Below are 23,779 nucleotides of genomic sequence, written 5' to 3'. Positions count from 1 at the left end.
GTTAAAGGGATTGTTGGCTCAAAAGAGCTCTGACTGTTTGTCAGCCTGGCTACAGAGCTGAAGAGAAACCTGGGGTTGTTCTTATTCTTCAATCAGTGATGAATAGTAAGATGTTCTGGCTTTGCGGAGGGCTTTCTTATAAAGCAACAAACTATTTCTCCAGGCTAAATGATGATCCTCTAAATTTGTGACACGCCATTTCCTCTCCAGCTTACGAGTCTTTTGCTTTAGGCTACGTGTTTGAGAATTATACCACGGAGTCAGGTACTTCTGATTAGAGACCTTAGTTTTCACAGGAGCTACAGTATCCAGAGTCGTACGTAGTGAGGAGGTGAAATTATTAACAAGATAATCGACCTCTGTTGGGGTAGCGTTCAGATAGCTGCTCTGCTCTATGTTGGTACAGGGCATTGAAGATGATAACAGTGGGTGGATTATATTCTTAAACTTAGTTGCAGCGCTTTCAGAAAGACATCTACTGTGATAAACGTCTACTCTCCACCGCTGTGTAATCAGTTATTGTAAATGTAAATATTATCAGGAAATGATCAGACAGGAGAGGGTTTTCAGGAATGTTAAATGTTTTGGATTTTATATTATGTTATCTTATTATGCTAGTTTGAGATTTTGAGTTTTAGTCTCAAAATGTGGACTAACATGAATATATATTTATATATTTATTTATATATTTCAAATTTAAAAATGTTGTTTTTATCTCATTTTTAAAAAAATTTTTATTACTGAAGACGTGAAATTATGTTGCTTGAATTGCTTCCATTATGTTGACTCCTGTAAATGAGCTAATAAGATCAACATGAACATGTTGCGCGTAAAAGGCTGCAGGTGAGTTTGTCCTGTCACCTGGTTTCCATGGTTACTGTAAACTAATGTGGAAAGGCGTTCAACAACAGCTGGGCAGGTGCAGTCCAACCCATAAACCATCTGCTAAGAGCAACACCTGGATTCAGCAGCCAATCACGTACCCGATCCTCATCGCTGCCTCCATCAACACAGCAGTGTGAGAACCGAGCAGCCGTGTGACAGCAAACCAGCAGGAACCAAAGAGAGAAGACACATTTGTGTCATGACACACAGCAACAACACACACACACACACACACACACACACACACACACACACACACACACACACACACACACACACACACACACACACACACACAGTCCTTCCTGCTGTGTCCTGATGCAGTTCTATGAAAGCAGGTTTTTATTATGAGCATTAATAATAAAGCTTGTTATTGTCACTTAAATATGCAGACACACCCCTCATTGTTTTTAGAGCCAGTAGGTGATGCTCATAGTATCGGCGTAGCTCTGACCGCAGGCGATGTGACTTTTACATGTGGAGCTCCTCACCGTCACTCTTCAACTGCCGCCTGGGTTCACACCAACATGATTGGTCCTGTGTGGCAGCCACACCTGATTCCTCAGCAGGGCGGGAACGGCTCTCGTACCGCATCACCTGAGGGGACGAGCGCACCCGCGTGTATAAGACCGAAGCTTCGGCATCCACAGACACACTCCAGACAGCAGCAGTCATGGACGGGATTGCTCGTACTGCAGGACAGCAAGCCGGTGAGTTTGGTTTAAATGTTATTTTAAAAAGAGAAGAGTTTTTATTCTGCTGTCTGCAACAGCTTCAAACCTCAGGCCGTTTATTTCTAAAGATGCACAATCAGAAGCTAAAGGCAAAGATTTTAATATGTTATGAAAGAATGTGCACTTTTTTCTTTTTATCATTAGATCGTGTTTCAAACATTTTAAAGTTGGGACGTTTTTGTAGAGTCAAACTTACTCGCATCATATTTGACATCATGTTTCATACACACAGCTCAATGATAACCATGACGACAAAGAGCATAACTTTACTCATGGATCAAGTTTAAAAACAAAGATGAGAGAAAAATGTCAGACAGATGATCAGACACAGAAACTACAGAACTATTAAATAAAACAGGTTCCATTCAAACATGAACATATTTAATAAATCATTTAAAGCAGAATCAGTTCAACAGTTTTAGCAAAAATTATAAAAATACAAAAAGAAAAGGAAAGATGATAAAAAGATGACATCAGTGAGGACATCCTCTAATAAATCATTACTGTGCAGGTAAGGTGGTGGAAGGTGTCGTGAAGAAGGCCTTGGGTGGAAACAAGCAGCAGGAGGGTGAGCAGAAGAAGGAAGGAGGAGGAGGAGGAGGAGGAGGAGGAGGAGGCGTGGGAGACGTCCTCAAACTGGCCGGTGGAAACAAGAATGAGGATCAAGGAGGAGCAGGAGGAGGTGAGCGCTGTCTAACTTCCTTTTCGTTTCCTCCTGTAACTGTGAAGCTCACAGCTACGGCAAAGCAACAGCTGTCACATGATGTGGATGTGATAAGATCCCAGCTGTGCCAGGATCTGTAACAGCATCCTTTTCTTACTTTAAAGTGAAACAACTTTAAAACTGATCTTATGTTGTGCAGGTTAATTTGCACTTCATGACCAGCAGTGGATCACAAACCTTAATAAATGACAGCACAATGCAGTTTCCTCATAAACGATAGACCACAGGAAACATGCCAAACATTTAAACTAACTAAAGACTCATTTTGAGTTTGGTAGCAGCTGAACATGTTTTCTGTGGGTTTATGAAATCGTTGCATCCCAGCTGTTAAAAAATTCAACATGTGAACAATAAAAACGTACTCTGAGTTCCTCCTGACACATTCTTTAGCAGTCTGCCTACACTCAACATAAGAGCTGTAGAAGTTTCCTCCACACGCAAGCAAAAGTCAAGCAGTTTGTGTATCAGACTGTAAACATTTGTTTCTGCTGCAGTTTTAACATGGGAGTCTATGGAGACTGACTCACTGCTGCCCCTGCCGGACACTAGAGAAACTGCAGGTTTTGGCCCCGGCTGTTGATGTCTTTTCACATTCAGTGTCTTTTATTAATCGGATCCTTTTTCTCTCAGGTATGGGGAACGCTCTCGGGGGGCTCTTTAAGTAGGAAGCCAGAGGTCCAGATTCTCCTGCAGCCTCCTCAAACCTCCGTCTGCAGCAGCCTGAGATGAAAGTGTCCAACCGAACTGATGGGAAACTGCTTCTCTGAAAATGTGTATATTCATATATGTTCATTGGTTTAAAGGAAATCCTGAATGAGAGATCTTTTATTGGGAATACTTTAAAATAAGTGCTTCTGAAATGTACAGAAGGTAAAAAAAAATTATGTGAAAATGAAATAAACTTGTTCAAATAACATGGATGATGATGTGGTTTTATTCATTTGAAGGTGTTTTTAATCTGGGTTCATGGAGAGACATCACTCCTAATATGCTGCTAAGTGTGTGGATGTAGAGGGGGTGCATGGGGTGGAGTGATTGTGTGGTTACATAATTACACAAACAGAATGAATTAAATGTGTGATGCAGTAATACAATACCCACCTGTGTCACTCCTGCAATGCTCTCTTACATGTCAGCACCCAGCAGTTAATTATTTCACGATTAAATGCTAAACTTTAATAGCAGGCTTGTACAAAGTGAGATAGAGTCAGACCCTCTGAGGAGGGTTTCACTTTCTCTCTTCTTTATAACTGACCCTTGTTTTCTCTCTCTCAGCTCCTTGTCTCAGAGTGGGAGGGATTTGAAGCACAAAGGGAGGAGCTTGTCGTTTGGTTGGCTGATATGGATGTCCACCTGAGTGAGGTTGACCAGCTGACAGGAAACACCTGTGAAAAAACTGAAACAACTGCAGGTGTGGGCTTGTTTTGATATGATACAAACGTCAGAGACATGGTCCTAAACTGGACTAACAAAGGACAACGAGTCCAACATGAAACTAACCTCACATAATGCTGAAGTTCATTGATCATTTTAATCAAAAACGTTGTTTTTTACTGAACATGCAAACATCTGCTGGTGAAAATGTTATTTTATTGGTCTGTTATGAAGCTGTTGCTATTTCTAATGTGTTTTTATCACTTTTTGACGTTTTATTAATTAACCAATACATGTATTCATTGTGTTATCTATAGATATAGTATTTATGTTTTTATTTATAGTGTAGTAAAGAATTTTATTTATTACTGTTTAAAACACTAATATGTGACATTTATGAGTAGTGATGTTGTGCTGAGGGTTAAAATGTCTTTTTGTCTTTTTGTATACTGCAAACTGGCAATAAACCATTAAAACATGTCTGTGCTGTGCTCGTATTTATTTTACCCTAGTCAAGACAATTCCATTTATGATGCATTTTATTTTGAAAGATTTAAAATGGTTCTTTGAATAACCACTCAAGTTTCTTTAAAATGATTCTGTAAAGAACCATTTTAAAAAGGTTCTTCAAAAACCATTAAAGGTTCCCCAACGACCCATTTCTTGATGGTTCTTTGGGGAACCTTTGAAGGTTCTTCTACGGCATCAGTCTAAAGGACCACTTTTGGTTCCAGTTGACACCTTTATTTTTCTGAGTGCAGTCCTCTTCAGTGTATTCCGCTTTGCTTCCTTTGTCTGGTTATGTCTGATCATTCCCAGCTGTTCCTCTCGTTGTCCTGCCTGTTTTGGTGTTTCTCCTGCTGTCATTCTCTCCAACGTTCAGCTTTTCTCTCGTTCTTTGTCTCAGGTTGCATGTTTCTCGTTACCAGTTTAGGTTTTTCTTAGTTTATGTCACTACCATTCTCTACTTTTGTTTGCACTTCATCCAGCCTGTAAATAAAGCTCACTCACAGGACGCCAGTCGTCAGTGCCTGCACTTGGTTCCTTCAGCATCCGTGACAAAATCATTGTTTTTTATACTTGGTGAGCCACAACCACAGAGTCCAAGCTCCACTTTCTGTCTCGTTTCTTAGGTGCTCTACTTCATTTGCTCCAAGAATATATTTATATGTGTGAGGCAGACCGTGTGATGATGAGAGAGAGCGGACCAAGCGCAGACAAACGGAGGTGTAGGCGGAGCTTAAACTGAGAGCAAGTCTTTATTCGGAGGCTCAACAAAAACACAACAAAGCTGAAACCAGGAGCAGCTAAACAAAAGAACACGAGGAACATGGAAAACATTACAAAAACCTTACAACCATGAGCAAAGACATCGAGGAGGAGGAGGAGGGGACACGGCTGACGACGAAGACAATCCGACAGAGAAGAGAGGGAAGCACACACACAGGGAGACGAGGAAATGGCAGCTGAGACTAATCAGACGAGACTCAAAACTCAAAGCACTGACTCTTCGCCTCCTTCATGTTCACGGTGGATCATAGATGTTATGCAGTAACTTCAACTGGAAAAGATGAGATGCTCCGTCAAAGGAGCCACGTCCAGCTTTCACACTAACTGGCAAACATTTCTGACATTTATTGGCAAATGGAAAGATGGACAATAGCTGCCTCCTCCACAGTGTGTCTGTACATGTCAAGTTTATATAAGTCGTTCTGCCTTTTTTGTTTTTTCTTTCTTTTCCTTCTGGCAGATGGGACGGTTTCAGTTTATGAGCAGTGTGTCCCTCTGCTTGTATGTTTATTTGTTGTTGTGACTGTATAAAAATCTCTTTCAATAAAAAGACCTCGATTAAAAAAAAAACTGCGAAACTCTCCAAAATACAACAGGAAACACACGAGCGTGGAGACAAGGAGGAGGCACACAGGAGCACCTAAACACTAGAAATAATAAACAAATAACCAGAAACTCAAACGATGAGTTTTAATAACACGGAGTCGTTCTGTACCATGACAGTGTCGGTGTTTTACAGAAAGGTTCTACGTTTAGATGTTGGTAAGATCTCCTGAGCGAATTTGAAATGCATGAATATAGTAAAGCTTTCTGTAAACCAATGAACTTCCATTTTCCCTCCATCATCACCGGTTTGACTAAACGCTACTTGTATTCTCGCTGTCACAGACGGAGGTCAGAGGTCCGCCATGCTCCTGTCAAGGACCCCTGACGATGACACACTGCCTCACCGACAACAACAAGGCAGCAGTTGAAGATCTCGCGGCCTCAGCCAGACATTCCCACCCTCACTGTATGTTTGTTCTCCCATCGCCCCAACCAAGTCGTCACCAGGTGGTGATGACGACTTGACCCACGTGTCCAAAACATACAGCTGCAGATCCGATGGTATGATTACAAAATCCTGGTGCCGCATGCAAATATGAACACCTTTATCCTTCAACACGGTGTTCAATGTGTGGTTAGCACAGAGGTCCAATAACAGAACACCACTCGTGTTCACACTGGGCCGTTTCTCCCATTCAAACCTGTCCAGGTCACACTCGTGCCCACACAAGTGTTGAAGTCCCTCAGCAGAACGATGGAGCACCTCCATGAGGACGCTCTGAGCTGCTGTGTGGCACACAGACACAGACGCCAGTCAAAGACCTGTTCCACGTAGCTTCTCTGCGTCTGCTCTTTAGATTCTTCCGGTTTTATTTTGCTCAGTCTCATCACCAGCTCAAGGAAGGCCTGGAGTTTTCTATCAGTCGTGGATTAAGACTGCATAAGGCTGGAGGATGACTACTGCTCATCTTACAGACCTCCTTTACAGCCAACTCAGTCATTCTACTGGATTCCCTCCAGAATCCGGCGCGTATCATAGGGACACGGAAGGTCAGCTTTCGTATTCCTGTGGGACACCTCGGGACATGACAAATCATCGGTATGTTACGCGTTGGGAATGAGAACGGTCTCCCTCAGCACACCTCTGCAGCTTATTGAATCACTGCACCCACAACAGGTGCAGACGTGGAAACCATGGTTCTACCTGTCAGGCAGAAATGTTTCCCCACGTGCTCGACTGACCAACCCCTCGAGCAGCAGCTGTTGCTTTAATATAACATTTTGATAATATTCCTGCACGCTCGCAACGTTCTTATTCACCACCGAACAAAAAGGCTGCATGTCCTGAACGATCCAGCAATAAACAAGTTTGTGCATCTGCCCATAATGTTTACAGAGAGGGAACAGGAAGGTCGGACCCGTCACCGGTGGTTACAGCGATGTGATATGAATATAATTAAATATCTTGTAGAACACAAGCTACAGATATCACAAAGATCACGGGTCTGGCAAAATTGTAAAGTAGCTTGAAATGTTGTGACTTCTTAACAAGAACAACATCAAGACTGGAGCAATTTCTATCCAATCACCTGGTTTCCGTGGTTACTATCCGCTCCGAGCTCCCTGACCTGCACTCAATCTACAGCAGGCGGTGCTGGACCAAGGCCAGGAAGATGGTGAAGGACCTCAGCCATCCCAACAACAGACTGTTCTCTCTGCTGAGGTCAGGAAAGCGATTCCGCTCCCTGAAGACCAACACAGAGAGACTGAGGAGGAGCTTCTTCCCGCAGGCGATACGGTCTCTCAATCACACCACCACACAGTACTGACCCACACATATGGTTCTTACACACACTGGACTTTCTGGACTTTGGTTTTGCACAACACTGGTCACTATATTCTTCATTTCCGGTTAATACTTGTACAGCTGCTGTTATTGTGTATATATTTATTTAGATTTAGATTTCTTCATACATTCTTATATAGTTCTATATTGTGTATTTTGTTGTACAGTTATTTTATTTTCAACTTTAATTTATATATTTTATCTTATTCTTCCCAGTTAAATTTACCCTTCATTCTAATTTGTGTTGTACAGTTATTTCATTTTTAACCTTAATTTATATTTTATTCCTTCCTAGTTAAATTTACCCTTTTTAATTTTTCATATTTATTTCCTATCTTATTCATAGCCTTTTCCTTTTTTGTTTTCTTTAGGTCACGAGCAGTTGTCCAAGCATTTCACTACATATCGTACTGTGTATGACTGTGTACGTGACAAATAAAATTTGAATTTGAATTTGAATTTGAATACTTAACCCACTTTTATTTGTGAAGCAAACAAAGAGAGGCGTTCAGTGACAGCAGGGCGGCTACAGTCAAACCCATAAATGTTAATCACTTGCCCGGAGCAACACCTGGATTCTGCAGCCAATCAGACACCGGATTATCCTTGGCGCCTCCATCGAGAGAAGAGCGTGAATCGACCGGTCTGACAGGTCAATAAAGAACAACGAGCTTCGCAGAAACTGACGAGTGAACTCACACTGCGTTACTCCCCAAAAGGTTTCAGATTATAAAACGTGAGGCAGGCTGCACGTTTACCCTGATCACACATCTGTCTCTAGATGTTCAAACCAACACCAGGATGTGACTGAGTCCTTGCTGTGTTCACACGCTGAACGATTCCCGAGAGCTGTGAGGCAATCCTGCAAACAGCAGAAGATCCCAGTTTGGCTTCCAGCATGTTGTTTGTGTCCCAGTGAAACAAACAACAAACTGCGAGATAAATGTAGGTCTCTGAGGTCCCGGTGTACATGTGGACAGCTTCTGTTTCACTTGTTTGTTGTCTCTTTGTTTTCGTTGTTTGACCTTTTGAAATAAATCTTTGAGTTTCCATCAACGAACTGAGGCCTGGGATGTTGCAGGTACCCACGTGATGATGTCCTGTTGACCTGATTAACCCCGGAGTCCTGTGAAAAAGCTCTTTGTCAACGAGCTTATTATGAACATAAATAATACAGCGTGACTCATGCAGGGCTTTTAGAACACACACACACACAGAGCAGGAGACTCTTCACATTTGTCAAAACATGAAGATTCAGTCACTTCAGCTCTGCCATGTTAAACACTGTGTCATTACGAAGTTTCGTCGGCTGGAGCATCGTTGGGATGAGCCTGAAGCTCATCAACTCCACCCTGCAGGGCAGTGGAGCTCCTCCCTCAGACTGCGTCAGCCATAGAGGAGCTTCAGCTGCATATTAACTCCTCATTCGGTCTCAGGGAGCACACCTGCCACCTGTCAGGCAGAAGAGCCCAAACAGATCTCTGCATTTCACCTACAAAACCTTATTATTATGTTACGTTGTGTTTTTTTGTCACACTGTCACTTTGTTGCTCTTGTTTGCACATTTGCACGTGCACTTTGCTGTCTCTTAACAAAAAAAAGTCTTCCTTAGATAGTTAGATAGTTTTTGTTCATTTATGTTAGGCCAGTCTGTCTTGCCTCTGCTAGCCAGCTAACTAGGCCTCTTAGTTAGCTAGTTTAGTGTTTTCTGTTAATTTATGTTGCATGTAGCACCTTGGTCCCGGAGGAACGTTGTTTCGCTTCACTGTGTACTAACTGTACATGGTTGAAGTGACAATAAAGCCAACTTGACTTGACTCATGCTGTTTTGCTCACATTCATAGTCTACAAATGATTTATGAGCGAGGTTTGCACTCGTCTCTCATCTAGAGGAAACTGTTCAGTCACCTGTTGGACTCCCACCATCACAGGTGTATTCCACCTCAGTGCTGCCATCTTCTGTAATTTCCGTTCCTGTTTGAGCAGGTCTTTTATTAAAAGTCTGAAGTAACCAACCACAACAGCAGTTGTCGTGAGCTGACACTGTATACATAATATAATAGATAAATGATGCTGCCGCCTGGCCTCAAACCTGTGTGACAGGTCAGCCCTGTGCGGCAGCCTCACCTCAGCAGGGCGGGAGGGGCGCTCGTATCCCGTCACCTGAGGGGACGAGCGCACCCTCCTGTATAAGACAGATGCTTCAGCATCCACAAACACACTCCGGGCGGCAGCAGTCATGGCAGACTTCGGTGGCAAACCCGGGGGAAATGATGGGATTGCGCGTGCTTTGGGACAGCAAGCCGGTGAGTTTGAGGAAAATCTCTCAGATTTCATCAGCTTTAAATATTATTTCAAAGAAGAGAAGAGTTTTTATTCTGCTGTCTGCAACAGCTTCAAACCTCAGAGAGTTTCCTTCAAAAGGTTCAAAGTATGAAGCTAAAATGAAAGATTTTTAATTAGGTCATAACAGTTGAGTTGAATCTCTTCATTAGAAATGTAAACTTACGACCTCTGTTTATTTTGATGTTTCATTCTATTATCATGATTATGATTATCTTACTTTTTCTGTGGTTATCTAAACTGTCCACGCTTTTTAAAATCCTTTTGCTCTTTAAGCAAAAACAGAAAAATGGATAAAATGTTGTGTGGCGATCAGCTGACTGAGCACTCACACTTTAGTTCAGACTCACAACCAGGAAGCGATAACACTGTCTGATACTAAATCACAGACTTTATGAATGAGCAGTCATTTTATTTTCAGCCTGCAGTAAAAAAAATTTAAATATTTAACGTAATTTTTGGACTTTGTTGAGAAGACGAGGTGTGAAACAACATCGATGCAAACACCAACACCGACAGTTCCCCGGTTTGTCCGTCCACATTCCTGCGTGAAACTGACAGGAATTTCCACACGGCCGTGTCAGTGAGGGCGGCCTTGTTTACAGTGCAATCAATCATGTTGTCATAGAAACGTCAATGCAAAGTAAGTGTAATTATCGCACTCGGCCGTCGTTGTTCAGCCTGTTCTGCAAACTCAGCCGCTGAAGCTCAGGGAGCAGACACGAAGCACAGCAGGTACACGCCCACGTCACGCACGCCCACACCGCCCATCAGGTACTGCAGACACAAAAAGAGGAAACTGGTCCACGCGTACCCTTCCACAGCAACGCTAACGTGAGGCCAGAAGCTTTAGAGAGCGAGCTGAGGCCACCAGCTCCAACCTAGCTGCTCAGCATGTCTCCAAAAGTAGGGTCACCACAAACTAGCAGCACTACACGCACAGACACGGTTCACCTTTCAGCGGCCGTGGCTCCTGTTTCTTCCCTCTGCCTTCCCTGACCTTTCTTCCATCTGTGGCTGTGGAGCTGTGTCGGCAGGTTGCAGATGGCCAAGTACAGATGAAATAGCTCACGCTGAAAGTAGAAATAAGCAGTAATAATCAGTACATATAAATGTGATGGTGAGAGCCCTTCAGGTGAGGATGCCTAAACGCTGTTTGTTGTGCAGGTAAGGTGGTGGAGGGTGCAGTGAAGAAGGGCATGAGTGCATACGCACAGAAGGGGCAGAAGGGTGGCCAGGAGGGTGAGAAGAAGAAGGAAGGAGGAGGAGGAGGAGGAGGTCTCAACATCGATGACGTGCTGTCATTCGACGGTGGAAACAAAAACGAGGGTCAGGGAGGTGGAGGAGGTGGAGGAGGTGGAGGAGGTGAGCGCTGCCTAATGGAGCAGCATTTTTAAACATTTTGTGTTTACATGTGACTTGGCATCGTGCAGGATGAAAGCAGAAAGCTGATTTAGACCAAATATTTAAATTTGATATGATTTCATTTTGAATTTGATGGCACCCTGTCACGTTATCATCCAAAAAAATCACACCTGTACAGGTGTTATGAAAGAGGAAAATATCCACAGAGGTCAGTGTGTGGGAGTCGACTCGCTGCTGCCTCTGCTGGACGTGGGAGGAACTGCAGCTTCAGAGACGGCTCCATCTGTGTTTGTCTGATATTAATTTCTTGTTTCTCTCTCAGGTCTGGGGAACGTCGTTGGCGGGTTATTTAAATAGAAAACCTCCTTCAGCCCCATCAAACCTCCACCTGCAGCCTCCTGAGATGACTACATCATATCATGTTTGCTGTGTTTTATCTTCTTTCACTTCATGTTCAGCAGAAAATTCAAATTCTTCCGTCTGATTGTTTTATGATTATTATCATTATATTGTTTGTCCTGCCTTAATAAACAGGCACAATTAAAAGAGCTTTGTCACCAGTGTGCATTACTTCCTGCTTTATTTGTTTAGTCAGATTTAAGCAGTGTCCCAAATCAGGGTCTGCATCCTCCTGAGGCCGCATCTGTAGGCCGATTACGTCACAGCGACATGACGAAGGCTGCTCCAAATGCGGCCGATAAATGCGTCCTTCATTTCCCCGGATTTGAAGGATGGCTCAGGTGTACAGACTGAGGGACCCACTGCTGCACATCATCTGTGAGGCTTTGCAGCCCTGATGATCCACCAGGACAAACTCAGCAGTATGTGAGGAAGAGGAGGAGGAAGAGCCAGCAGCAGCTGACAGATGGAGAGAATAGACAGACTGTTCCCTGTTTGTGAAGGACTGCTAGGAAAGTTTAACATAACTGTCTGTGCTGAATCAGTCTTATTAGGTAATGTTCAAATAATGTGATCATCCCAGTGTTTCCAGTGTGGGAGAAAGTACTCAGAGTACTCAGGGCCTTCAGGTTACACACTATGAAAGGCAGCAACAAGTTTAATGTTCAGAAACCTAAAGTCTGTATCAGCAGCAGGATGGAGCTAAAATAAATGTTGGTTTCAGTTCTATGAAGCTTTGAGTATTTTGGATCAGTAGCTGCTGTGTTTGTTGCATCATATTGCTGTAACTGTTTATATGCTTTATATATTCTGAGCTAAGTTGATCTATAGTGTTACATCATATTCTATAAGGATGTTATGTGTTTGTAGACTTTCTGCCCAGTTTGACCCATTTAGCAGAAGTCAGCCTGTTTAAGGCTCTGATATCTATTCTGTATGACTTAAAGAATAATCCTTTAATTGTCCCACAGGGGGAGATTTGGTTGTAACAACAGCAATAAAAACAAATATACAAACAAACAGGACACAGAACAGAAACATACACTTTTTTTTTTTAATATTTACATCAAAGACCATAGTTACCAAAAACAGAGTACTGTACAGTTATTAAAATTAAATACAGATAAGAGGCAAACCCAGGCTGTAGTGTGAATTGGTTAAAGCAGTTATGACATGGTCTGATTTTCTCACCCAATACAGGAATATTTCATATATCAGTCGACTCTTCATTCTATCAGACACAGTTATCACAGCTCGTACATTTGCTTTTTACACATGTATGTAAGCACTGAGCCAAATTTAGTGATGCCAACATATTAAAAGAACAATATTTGTCTCTTATATATAACACATCTGTATACACACTGTCAAAGATACTTACTTGTCTTTGAGTGAAGATTTAAGGTGAGGAAATATAAATAACTGCAGCTTGAATCTTTACTGAAGCTCAGTATTAGACAGAGTTCAAGCTCACTGCTGTAATAACTAATTAGGACAGAGGCCTTAGACCTCCTGTCCTAATTTCCTCTCCTTTCTATTATTGTACGATCTTCTGTACGATATAAAGCGCCAATATAAATTCCAATTAGTTGAAGAGATCAAAGCATTATAAGTTTAAGTAAAATATTCTAATACGCTGTGAAAAGACTTAAACGTTATAGACTTCATCTGTGTAAACAAGCTTTTTTGTGAACTCAAAAATAAGCCTGTTTTCAGCTTTGTGACCTTTTTGCGTAGCCTAATGCTCTCCAAATTCAGGGGCAGCATGCTTCAAAGGACCCGACCCACCTGGTCCACGTAGGACGGGTCCTTCAAAGGCCGGGTAGGCCAGAAGTGCGGAAGCGTAGAGCTGCCACCCAGGCAAAAGAAAAATACAAGTGTATCACGTTATAACGTGAAAGGTTTATTGTTCTAACAAGATACTTTTCCTGTTTGTACAATATAATATTTATATTGTACGAACGTGATAATTATGTATATTGTAATAACGTGATATTATGTTGTTCAAACAGGAAAAGTATCTTGTTAGAACAATAAACCTTTCACGTTATAACGTGATACACTTGTATTTTTCTTTTGCCTGGGTGGCAGCTCTACGCTTCCGTACAGAAGTGAGTGGCCTACCGGCCTACTGAAATTATCCATTGAATTAGCTAAGTAATTCCTAAATGCGTGTAGATTAAATAAAATTATTTTACCTGGATGTGATTGTCTCTGATGAGTCTAAGGTACCAAACATGCCGGTGACAACGATAAAGTTTTTCCAGCTCCTCGAGAATGAAAAATGTACAAAACAACGGAGCGACATTTCTGGGTCAATTTTAAAGTTTTCACGCTGTGGCGCTAGTGACCGGACAAAAAGTGGAAGTAAGGGTGGACTTGAACAAAGGCTAGAAGGATTTCACAGCCGCTCATTTCCGGCTTTCCTGTATATACAGTTCTGGTTGTTGCAGATAGGGGGGGGACTGTAGTTATCGGTGCATGTATGAGTTCAGGGTGGTTATGGAAGAAACTGTTTCTGAGTCTGTGGGTCTTTGTGCTGATGCACCTGTTCAGCTTGTACTTCCTGAGGACTCTCAGGAAGTACTCTCAGGAAGTACACTTCCTGAGGTAAAGTTCTAGACTAAACCAATATTATATATAATAATAATAATAATAATAATAATAATAATAATAATAATAATAATAATAATGATAATAAAGATTTTAGACCTTTCCCCAAGCTTCCCTTATGAAGTAAGACCTTGGAGAGGATTGTACATACCCAGCTGTTAGACTACTTGAATGACTCGCAGCTGTCTGAAATCTTCAGATCCGGTTTTAAGCCCTTTCACAGTCTCTTGTTAAAGCTATGAATGACATTCTTGTTGCGACTGATCCTGGTAAATATGCTGTGCTTGTGTATTGGACATGACAGCTGCATTTGACACAGTGGACCACGACCTGCTGATCTCCCGCTTACACCACTGTGTGGGAATTTCTGATTTGGCATTGTCATGGATAAAATCAAATCTGTCCAAAAGGAGTTTTTGTGTTAAGCTGGCCCTCCGTGGTCCCTCTGCTTTGGGGTGTGCCCCAGGGATCTATCCTCGGGCCCTTATTTTTCTCGCTGTATTTACTCCCTCTTGGTGCGATTTTTCGTAAACACTGAGTGTCATTTCGTTTGCATGCTGATGACTGTCAGCTTTATTTACCTTTAAGTCATTTGGATACCTCCACATGTCAATCTCTGCTTGACTGTCTTAGCGATGTCAAATAATTTTCTATATTTTAATGATCGCAATTCGGAAACAAATTTATTTGGCCCGCATCGTTCTACTGATTCTCCAGATGTCGATTTTGGTGTTTTGACCTCCCATCTGAAAAGTTCAATCATTAATCTTGGTGTTAAATTTGATTCCGCACTTACCTTCAATGGTCATGTAAATATTAAAATCAGCTTTTTATCACCTCAGACGCCTGTCGAAGGTTAAGCCTTTCCTTTCCAAACACAATTCGGGAACTCTTATTCATGCTTTTATCACCTCACGTCTGGACTATTGTAATTCCCTTTTAATAGGGGTCGGGTCGCGCACTTTGTCAAACCTGCAGTTAGTGCAAAATGTAGCACCACAATTTTTAACCGGTAGTAGAAAATTCAATCACATCACTCCGGTTCTGGATTCTTTACATTGGCTCCCATTGAATTTAGGATTCGTTTAAAGTCTTTTTTTATTGGTTTTTAAATGTTTAAATGGTCTGGCTGTGGGGAATGAGGGCCCTGGACTCTTTATGCTGAGCAGCGTGTTTATTTACAGTGCAGCAGAATGACAATATATCCCCGTGCGCTCCCGTGTCGTGTCTTCTTCTCAAAAGTCCGTGCTCGCCATTCCCGTGTGTCCGCACACCCTGTGCTCGCTGCCCTCCAGTGTTCCACGCTCCTCCTGAGGGGAAATAACAGAGGCAGCTGTCAAGACACTTAATTCCAGTAGACACACACTCACAGACTTAAACTAAGCTAGAAGACTGACGTGGAGTCTCACGCAACAATCCAACGTCGAGGCGCGCTCAACCACACTGTTAAACCTGGCACCTGGCAGACACACCCACCAGGCCTGAAGAACCGGTGCTCTGTCACACCCACACACACACCTATACACAAACACATGGAAACAAAGGGCAGCAGCACCAAAAATACACATGCTTATTCAAAATCCGACACCGGCTCCTGTCATGTTCCTGCTCGCTCGTGGCGTTCAGCTGAGCAGCTGTTGCTGTCGGTACCTATGTCGCAGCCAAAACTCAGGAGAACGAGGGTTCTCAATTGCAGCTCCGATGCTTCCCCTCCATATTAGACAAGCGTCATCAGTGCAGGTCTTTAAATCCAGATTGAAAACCTATTTTTATTCCCGGCTTTTAACTCTGTAGGAAACTGACACCTTTCTTCTCAGTTTTATTGTATGTTTAATTTTGCTTGTTGTGTTGATTTGTGTTGTTCAGCACTTTGGTCTGCCTGCTGTGTTTTTAAAGTGCTATACAAATAAACGATGATGTTGAAATATTAAAGGTAAAAATATTAATGCTGCAGTAGAATATTCCGACTGCTACAGGTGTTGAACTTTGAGCTCATTTTAAATACTTCATATATTCTGTTTATGCATCATATTCTATAAATCATGTGTTTACATGACACGCAGCACAATCACGTGTGGATGTCCACATATCTACGAAATCTGCTGAAAAGGCTCGAGCTGTGTGGGAAATGGTTAACCGTTGGGATCTACAGGGTTATTAAAATGTAAATGAAAAATGAAGCACTGGCAAAAAAAAGTCAACAGGCTGTAAAGTAAAAGAGTAAAATGTCTGTGACAGCGCTGTGGGACACGGGGACAGGGGAGAGGACAGCGCTTTACTTTTAGATTTGTCCTGCTGGGACACCACTGCTCCAAACGAATGCACAAAACCATCACCGCAGCACAACAAACAGCAGTTCAGCTGTCAGAACCACACTCTGTGTTTTACATTTCTGTGAGGTCACAGCAGGTGGAACAGGTCGAGCTGGTCTGCAAACACACCTGAGAGGTGTCACCGGCTCCAGTCTCACCTCCACCTGCCTGAGAAGGGAAACGTCTCCTCACAGCAACACAGAAAATCACAGACATGGACAAACTGGCCGGGATTGTCGGGAAAAAAGTGGGTGAGTGCAAAAACAGTAATAATGATAAATGGAAAAGAAGTGAAGCTGATTCGTTTTTCTGCTCCTGCTTTGATTGGTGGAGCAGGCGGAGCTGCAGTCAGGTGGAAACTCAAACTTAAGTTTTTTTAGTTGAGCTGATGCACAGACAACAGTAACAACAACTCTTTCAGTGTGCGCTCAAATACTGGACTCAACAGGACAGCTTTTTTCATAATGCTCAGACACATCACAGACCCTGATTCGCTTTGATGGAGAGAAACACAAATAACAGTTTAATTCTTTTATCTTTAATAGTTTTGATATTTTCATGTTCAAGCATTGTCTCAGATTTCAATGTGTGAAAAATACTTTTACAGCTTACATGACAAAGTCGAGACTGGACAACCTTTCTAAACCAGTACGATACACAGTGACATTGCAAACATGCTCACTGTGATCTCACAAGTTCAAGTGAGATCATCTTTTCAAAGATGGCCTCTGGAGCTGGAAAATATAGTTGGAAAATTACTCTCGTTGGGTTCAGCTGAGTGATTATTACTGATTATCAGTATTAACAGTTACCTGGCATGGTTTAACATCCATAAAGCCTTTATACGAGTCGCAGTGGGACAACACCTGATTCTGCGGCTATAAAGGAAACTGAGGAAGAGGAACAGGAAGTGGAAGTGCAGGAAAGAACGTTGTGTATACCCATTATTTTAAACTTGTGCTTTTCGTACAGGAGATGCGGTGGAGGGTGCAGTGAAGGGCGCTCTGCATTTAGGGAACAAAGACAAAGACAAGAATAAGAAGAAAGGTGGAGGAGGAATCTTCTCACGGACAGGAGGCGACAAGGACAAAAAGAAGGAGGTGGACAAGGGCGAAGACAAAGGAGGACTCTTCAACAGAGAGGACGAATATGAGAAGGAGCGGAAGTCCGGATTCAAGGGTCTCTTCACTGAAGGGCCGCTCCCTGAAGCTGGCGGTGGTGGCGGAGCAGCGATGGAAGGAGAAGGTGAAGAAAAACCACAAAGTGCTTCTGCCAACGATGGGGGTACGTATGAGGAGCAGGACTGCACATCGCTCCGTCACACTGAAGCCTCTTTGTATATGGCAACCTCGGAAGTGTACAAGCTGTGCCGCTGAATGGATTCGTTCATAATGTCTCACTTTTGGTTCTTCTCAGATTTGCTGGATGATCTTTTCGAATTGGCTGAAGAAACATCTCAAGGAAACTAAAACAGGAAGCTATAAAGCACATCCCGACCCCCGAGGAATCAACTCCCACTCCTGAATAAAGACTAAAAAAAATCCACTTTTTTGTCCGTCTTTTCAGAAACGCACAGCTTCAGGCAGATAACTCGTAAGCTGGAAAGGAAATGGCGTGCCACAAACCATTAGAGGAAAAATGACCAATAATCATCCCACAGATGTAATATTATCTACAGCTACTTTCAGTACATTGATGTTAAGTTAGACTCTTTTTCTCCAATTGATCTTTCTGAGTTAACTTCAATAATTACTTCCTCCAAACCATCAACGTGTCTTTTAGACCCCATTCCTACAAAACTGCTCAAAGAAGTCCTGCCATTAATTAATGCTTCGATCTTAAATATGATCAACCTATCTCTAATAATCAGCATTTAATCATTTGTTATTATTAGAGCTGTCAGCATTAACATGGATCAATCCAACCAATCACAGCAGATGGCCCCACCCCTCCCTGAGCCTGGTTCTGCCGGAGGTTTCTTCCTGTTAAAAGGGAGTTTTTCCTTCCCACTGTTGCCAGAGTGCTGCTCATAGGGGGTCATATGATTGTTGGGTAATAAAAACTAAAATGCTTGAACATGGACTTTAAATACATTCATTTATTGTTTCTGGTTTGGTTGTCCTTTAATATTGAATAAATTAAATGAATAAATTAGTTATGTGGAATTATTACTCTGGTCAAACAGAGTCTCTGAGGTAGCTCATCACACACATAAATAATCCATTTCTATGAACTGATCTAAATGTGAGGAGAAAATACCTGAAACGTTGCACAGGTTTGGTATGACAGTCTACCTGTGACACAGGTGACCAATCAATGACCTTTCTGTGACCTGATGGGGGGTCGTGAATATATGTAATACATGAATACATAAATTAGATGTATAACAAAAAAATAATTATAAAATATGTAATATATGTATATACTGTAAGGCAGACCCTACAATAGTACATACAGAGAAAAACCCAACAATCATATGACCCCCTATGAGCAGCACTTTGGCGACAGTGGGAAGGAAAAACTCCCTTTTAACAGGAAGAAACCTCCGGCAGAACCAGGCTCAGGGAGGGGCGGGGCCATCTGCTGTGATTGGTTGGGGTGAGAGAAGGAAGACAGGATAAAGACATGCTGTGGAAGAGAGACAGAGGTTAATAACAGATATGATTCAATGCAGAGAGGTCTGTTAACACATAGTGAGTGAGAAAGGTGACTGGAAAGGAAAAACTCAATGCATCATGGGAATCCCCAGCAGCCTACGTCTATTGCAGCATAACTAAGGGAGGATTCAGCGTCACCTGGTCCAGCCCTAACTATATGCTTTAGCAAAAAGGAAAGTTTGTGTCAAGGCTCTGTGTGCGGGCAGGCAGAGATGAGGATTCAAATGCAGGACTCGGAAAATGGAATGTAACTCAAAAAACCTCAGCTTTATTGCGGGCAGGAAAACAAACATAAAGTGAGGACGGAACACTGAGACCAAGAACACACAGGCAAAAACTGATGGTACGACGCGACACTGAGCATGGGAAAACACAGGGCTTATATACACAGGGTAGTAACGGGGGAATCGGCAACAGGAGGGAGACACAGCTGGGAGAGATCAGGGCTAACGAGACGGGGGAGCTAAGCTGCACACACTAACATAAGACAAAGACTTTCACAATAAAACAGGAAACATGAATTACTAAACAAGCATGCAGACTTTACACTGAGAGACAGACAGAATGACACATGGAATCTGAACTAAACTAAACGTGAGATATAACTGAGAACAAATCCTTAAGCACGGATAAACAGAAACAAGAAACTAATAATAATCATCATCATCACTACGAGAAGAAAACAATCCATGAAGCAGAAATAAACCAAAACATAATAAACTCAAAATACTGGGTCCAACGGACCCAGAACCGTGACAGTTTGAAGCCTAATCTTGAAAGTAGAGATAGTGTCTGTCTCCTGAATCCAAACTGGAAGCTGGTTCCACAGAAGAGGGGCCTGAAAACTGAAGGCTCTGCCTCCCATTCTACTTTTAGATACTCTAGGAACAACAAGTAGGCCTGCAGAGCGAGAGCGAAGTGCTCTAATAGGCTGATATGGTACTACAAGGTCATTAAGATAAGATGGGGCCTGATTATTTAAGACCTTGTATGTGAGGAGCAGGATTTTGAATTCTGGATTTAACAGGAAGCCAAAACAGGAGAAATCTGCTCTCTCTTTCTAGTCCCTGTCAGGACTCTTGCTGCAGCATTTTGGATCAGCTGAAGGCTTTTCAGGGAGTTTTTAGGACTTCCTGATAATAATGAATTACAGTCGTCCAGCCTGGAGGTAATAAATGCATGAACTAGTTTTATTCTAGGGTCAGATTTGTTATTTTACAGGGGAGCACGTGCACTGGTACAGACTACAAATAACATCTGAGCATCAGAGCAGTAGCTGAGAATAGAAGTAGAAACAGAAAGTAGCGTATCATAGAAATACTTACTCACTGATTTTGCTTTTGTTTTCAGGTGAGTCACAGTTTAACAGTTCATACACTGTTATTTAAAGTGTGAAGTGTCTGTGGCCTGAAGAGCGTGGCAGCACTTTGAGCTCACATTCAGTGATGGGCGGTTTGTGTTGGCTCATGTTTTGGAACTAGTTCGATGCACAGAAACATACGAAGTAACATCAGTACAGAAAAGGAGAGCACTTCTGTGAATGATGAATTAGCCGGTGGAACAGGTCGGGCTGCTCTGCAGACACACCTGATTCCTCAGCTGAGCCACCTGATGGGCGTCGCCGGCCGCGCTCTCACCTGAGAGCTGAACTTAAAGCACACCTGAGTGCGCCTCAGAGACAGAAACACCGCAGAGATGGACAACCTCGCACAGATAGCCGGCCAAAAAGCGGGTGAGTAAAAAAACAAACCACCCGTTTATGGTCTGATTCGAAACAGTGAAACTGGCATAAACTCTTCTACTGCAGACATGTAAAGAGGAAAAGATGTTTCATTAGTAAAACCTGAGATTTTCGCAGCCTTTGTTGTTGGCGAGACGGGTCAGAGCAGCTCCTTCCTGCCGGGCTTCACCTCCTCTTTGGCTCCTTTGGTCAGTTTTGTTGCTTTGTTGTTAGAAGCAGGCTCAGAGAGGCAGAGGGCAGATTTATTCTGCGTATTTCAAGAAAAAAAACAGCTCATATTTTCTTTCGTTTTTGTTCATCTTTACGTCCTTTTGTTCAGGTTACCTGACTTTACCTGGTGCAGGTAAAGGCTGCAGTTTTAGTTAATATTCCCCTATTCAGATTAAGTTAACTTGTGTTTAAGCATTTATTAATGATTGTTAATTATGCATACCCGACCTGTTAACTGATCGTAACTGTGATGTGAGTCCCACGCCCCCCTCGTCAGGGACGAGTCAGAGCTGAGGAATTGGTAGAAAAACCTGTCTGTGTGAGGAGTCAGTCATTTGGGAGGGGCTCAGAGTAGAGACGCCACTTGTCCACGTCATAACATGGGTTCATCTGAGGGCACCTCCCGGGCACCTCTTAGGTGAGGCCCTGGGGCACTCCTGAGTGTCCACCAGAAGATGAGGAGGAGGTCATCTGGTCTTTATCGGGTCTAAAATGACTCGATACAGCCTCAGAAGAACAAAAGTGTGACGCACTGCATCATGTCATCATTTATTTGATAGGAACTAAAGCAAACTGACTCCGCCCCCTGATTCAGCAGCATTAAGTTGCAGTGATGGTTTCTGTTGTGTCCTGTAATGTTAGATACCAAACGGCACCAGCACAGGGTGGTGCTGTAAAAAGGAAGAAAATGTCGTCCAGCGAGAGATCGCCAAGGTGACGAACTGATAAACAGACATGTGACTCCCTGCTGCATTTCATTATGTAAACATATGTGCTGTGTCCATTAAAGGGCAGCAGTTCCTCTTTGCAGCGTCGCTTCAGCTCATTCAGGTTTGCAGCATTCATTCATGCTCAGCTCTGAGCTCTGCAGCAGCTCCATGCAGACGTGCTGTCGCAGATTTGCAGCTGCGCTCAGAGCTTTGTCCTGCTGATGACCAGTTTGGTCCGAACTTTCTGTGAGACAGACGGCCTCACGCTGACTCAAGAATACTTTGGTGTAGAGAGGAGCTCGTGGTGCACTCAGATCATCATTCCTCCTCCACGGTGCTCACAGCTGCTCTGAGGCGTTTGTTTCCTCCAAACGTGCTGCTGTCCATGACGGGCAAACATCTGCAGTTTGGTGTTGTTTGTTCAGAAGCAGCTTTGCTGCAGTGTTCTGTTAAAGAGAAGAATATGGCTTTCTCCTGCAGCCCTCCAAACAACCCACATTTGATGGACAAGTATGGCTGTCATGAAATTTAACCTTTACTGAGGCCTGCAGAGTCTGAGACAGATCTCACCTCTGGGTGAATTTTGGGAACGTTACTGAGTTTCTCCTCAGAGCCTTCAAAACATTAAATGAGGAAAATGTGTTGGAAACCTGAGCTGCAGAGAAGGGGGGCAGTGGAGATCGAGAAAAGATGTTTTTGAACCTAAAGTGTTTGTTTTTTCCGAGCAGGTAGCTTGGTGGAGGGGGCAGTGAAGGGAGCTCTGAATTCAGCCAACAAGAACAAAGGTGAGAAGAAAGGAGGAGGAGGCGGCATCTTCTCGATGTTTGGAGGCAACAAGAACAAAAATAAGGACAAAGACGATAAAGGAGCGCCCCTCCCAAATGTGCCCAACAAAGATGATAGTGGGGGCAAGAAACCAGTACCCGAAGGGAATTTAGCGGGAACTACAGGAGGGAGCGTGGGACCGACGATGGGAGGAGGTGCAGGAGGAAGTGGAGGATCAGCTGGACCTGTAGGACAGGAAGGAGTCACAACAGACAGAGGTAGGGATAAAGAGACCCTCCTGTTGGTGCTCAGCTGTCCGCTCACTGAAGATGAAGCCATGAAGGCTTAAAGTCAGGAAGTTGTTGCTAAAAGAAAACATGTCAGGAAGTGACAAAAGAAAGAATCAGCTACAGGCAGGGTGCTCGCTGCAAGCACCAGTTTTTGCCCCTCAGCAGGCTTCCTGAAGTCAGCCATTCAGAGGAAGCCTTGATAAAAGTTAAAGGGGTTTTTAGGTACTGGGATTCTGGATGAGTCCAGAAATCCAAAGCAGATATATTCACACACGTGTTGCATCTTTTGGTTTAAGTATGTCATGACTTTACGCCTTCATCACTCACTGGTTTAAGTTGTCTTTAGTGAACCTCCGACTGACGTATCAGCAGCCCAGACTCACGTATAATCTGTTTAGAGTTAGTAACCTATCCTCTGTCTTCTTGGTTTGTCTCAGATCTGATGGATGATCTGTTCGAGCTGGGAGACGAAATGAAAGGGAACTGAAGCAAAAGGAAGAAAACCCGACTCCCACAACCACTCAGAGAAGATCCGGAAGGACGAGAGCGCCCACATTTTTCTCTGGTCTACAGTTTTGCACAGAACTAAAGATTTTAATGCATTATCAGCCTATTATCCACCGTGTTTTATTCACCGTGTTTTATTCACCGTGTTTTCTGCTTTTAGATAACCAGTCAGTGTGTTTAACTTTATCATAATAATAGCACCAGCAAAGACGTTATGAATGAATAAATTTAAATGTTTTACTGGAGGGGACTTTTCCTTCTTTTGGTCAGTTTGTCAGTATTTTGTCTCGTAGAAGCTTCTCGTAAACTCCATGGTGGATGTTTTAAAGCATATATTAGTTTTAATTTTAAGAAAAATAAACATCTTACACATAGTTCAATATATGATCATTGAAAATCAATAAAAGCAATCTGAAATAAATACTGTCATAACAAACAGAATTAAATAAAGAAATAAATTTATGAAAA

The 23,779-nt window shown here is 42.7% G+C and overlaps 2 protein-coding genes and 2 long non-coding RNA genes across 4 annotated transcripts; all 4 read left to right on the top strand.

Annotated features, from left to right (window-relative positions):
* The first annotated feature begins 1,519 nt into the window (after positions 1 to 1,519).
* LOC146655011 (uncharacterized) lies at positions 1,520 to 3,259 on the top strand. The gene is made up of 3 exons (XR_014914371.1): positions 1,520 to 1,595; positions 2,131 to 2,301; positions 2,974 to 3,259. It is a non-coding gene; the product is annotated as an uncharacterized LOC146655011 (long non-coding RNA).
* Positions 3,260 to 9,550: 6,291 nt separating this feature from the next.
* On the top strand, positions 9,551 to 11,667 carry LOC146655010 (uncharacterized). The gene is made up of 3 exons (XR_014914370.1): positions 9,551 to 9,705; positions 10,910 to 11,107; positions 11,430 to 11,667. It is a non-coding gene; the product is annotated as an uncharacterized LOC146655010 (long non-coding RNA).
* A 4,857-nt stretch (positions 11,668 to 16,524) lies between these two features.
* LOC146655009 (uncharacterized) lies at positions 16,525 to 17,976 on the top strand. Its single transcript, XM_085427687.1, has 3 exons — positions 16,525 to 16,682; positions 17,404 to 17,715; positions 17,848 to 17,976. Exons 1-3 carry the CDS (start codon positions 16,646 to 16,648, stop codon positions 17,898 to 17,900), a joined length of 402 nt encoding a protein of 133 aa, XP_085283813.1. The 5' UTR covers positions 16,525 to 16,645; the 3' UTR covers positions 17,901 to 17,976.
* Positions 17,977 to 20,663: 2,687 nt separating this feature from the next.
* On the top strand, positions 20,664 to 23,779 carry LOC146655008 (uncharacterized). The gene is made up of 3 exons (XM_085427686.1): positions 20,664 to 20,820; positions 22,478 to 22,792; positions 23,242 to 23,779. The coding sequence occupies exons 1-3, from the start codon at positions 20,784 to 20,786 to the stop codon at positions 23,289 to 23,291; spliced, it is 402 nt and encodes a 133-aa protein (XP_085283812.1). The 5' UTR covers positions 20,664 to 20,783; the 3' UTR covers positions 23,292 to 23,779.

The sequence above is a fragment of the Rhamphochromis longiceps genome, linkage group LG13 (assembly GCF_057381845.1).
Source record: "Rhamphochromis longiceps isolate RC_006_pf linkage group LG13, R_longiceps_female_GT1.1, whole genome shotgun sequence".
In the NCBI taxonomy this organism is placed as follows: Eukaryota; Metazoa; Chordata; class Actinopteri; order Cichliformes; family Cichlidae; genus Rhamphochromis; species Rhamphochromis longiceps.
This window is presented reverse-complemented; position numbering and strand designations above follow the sequence as displayed.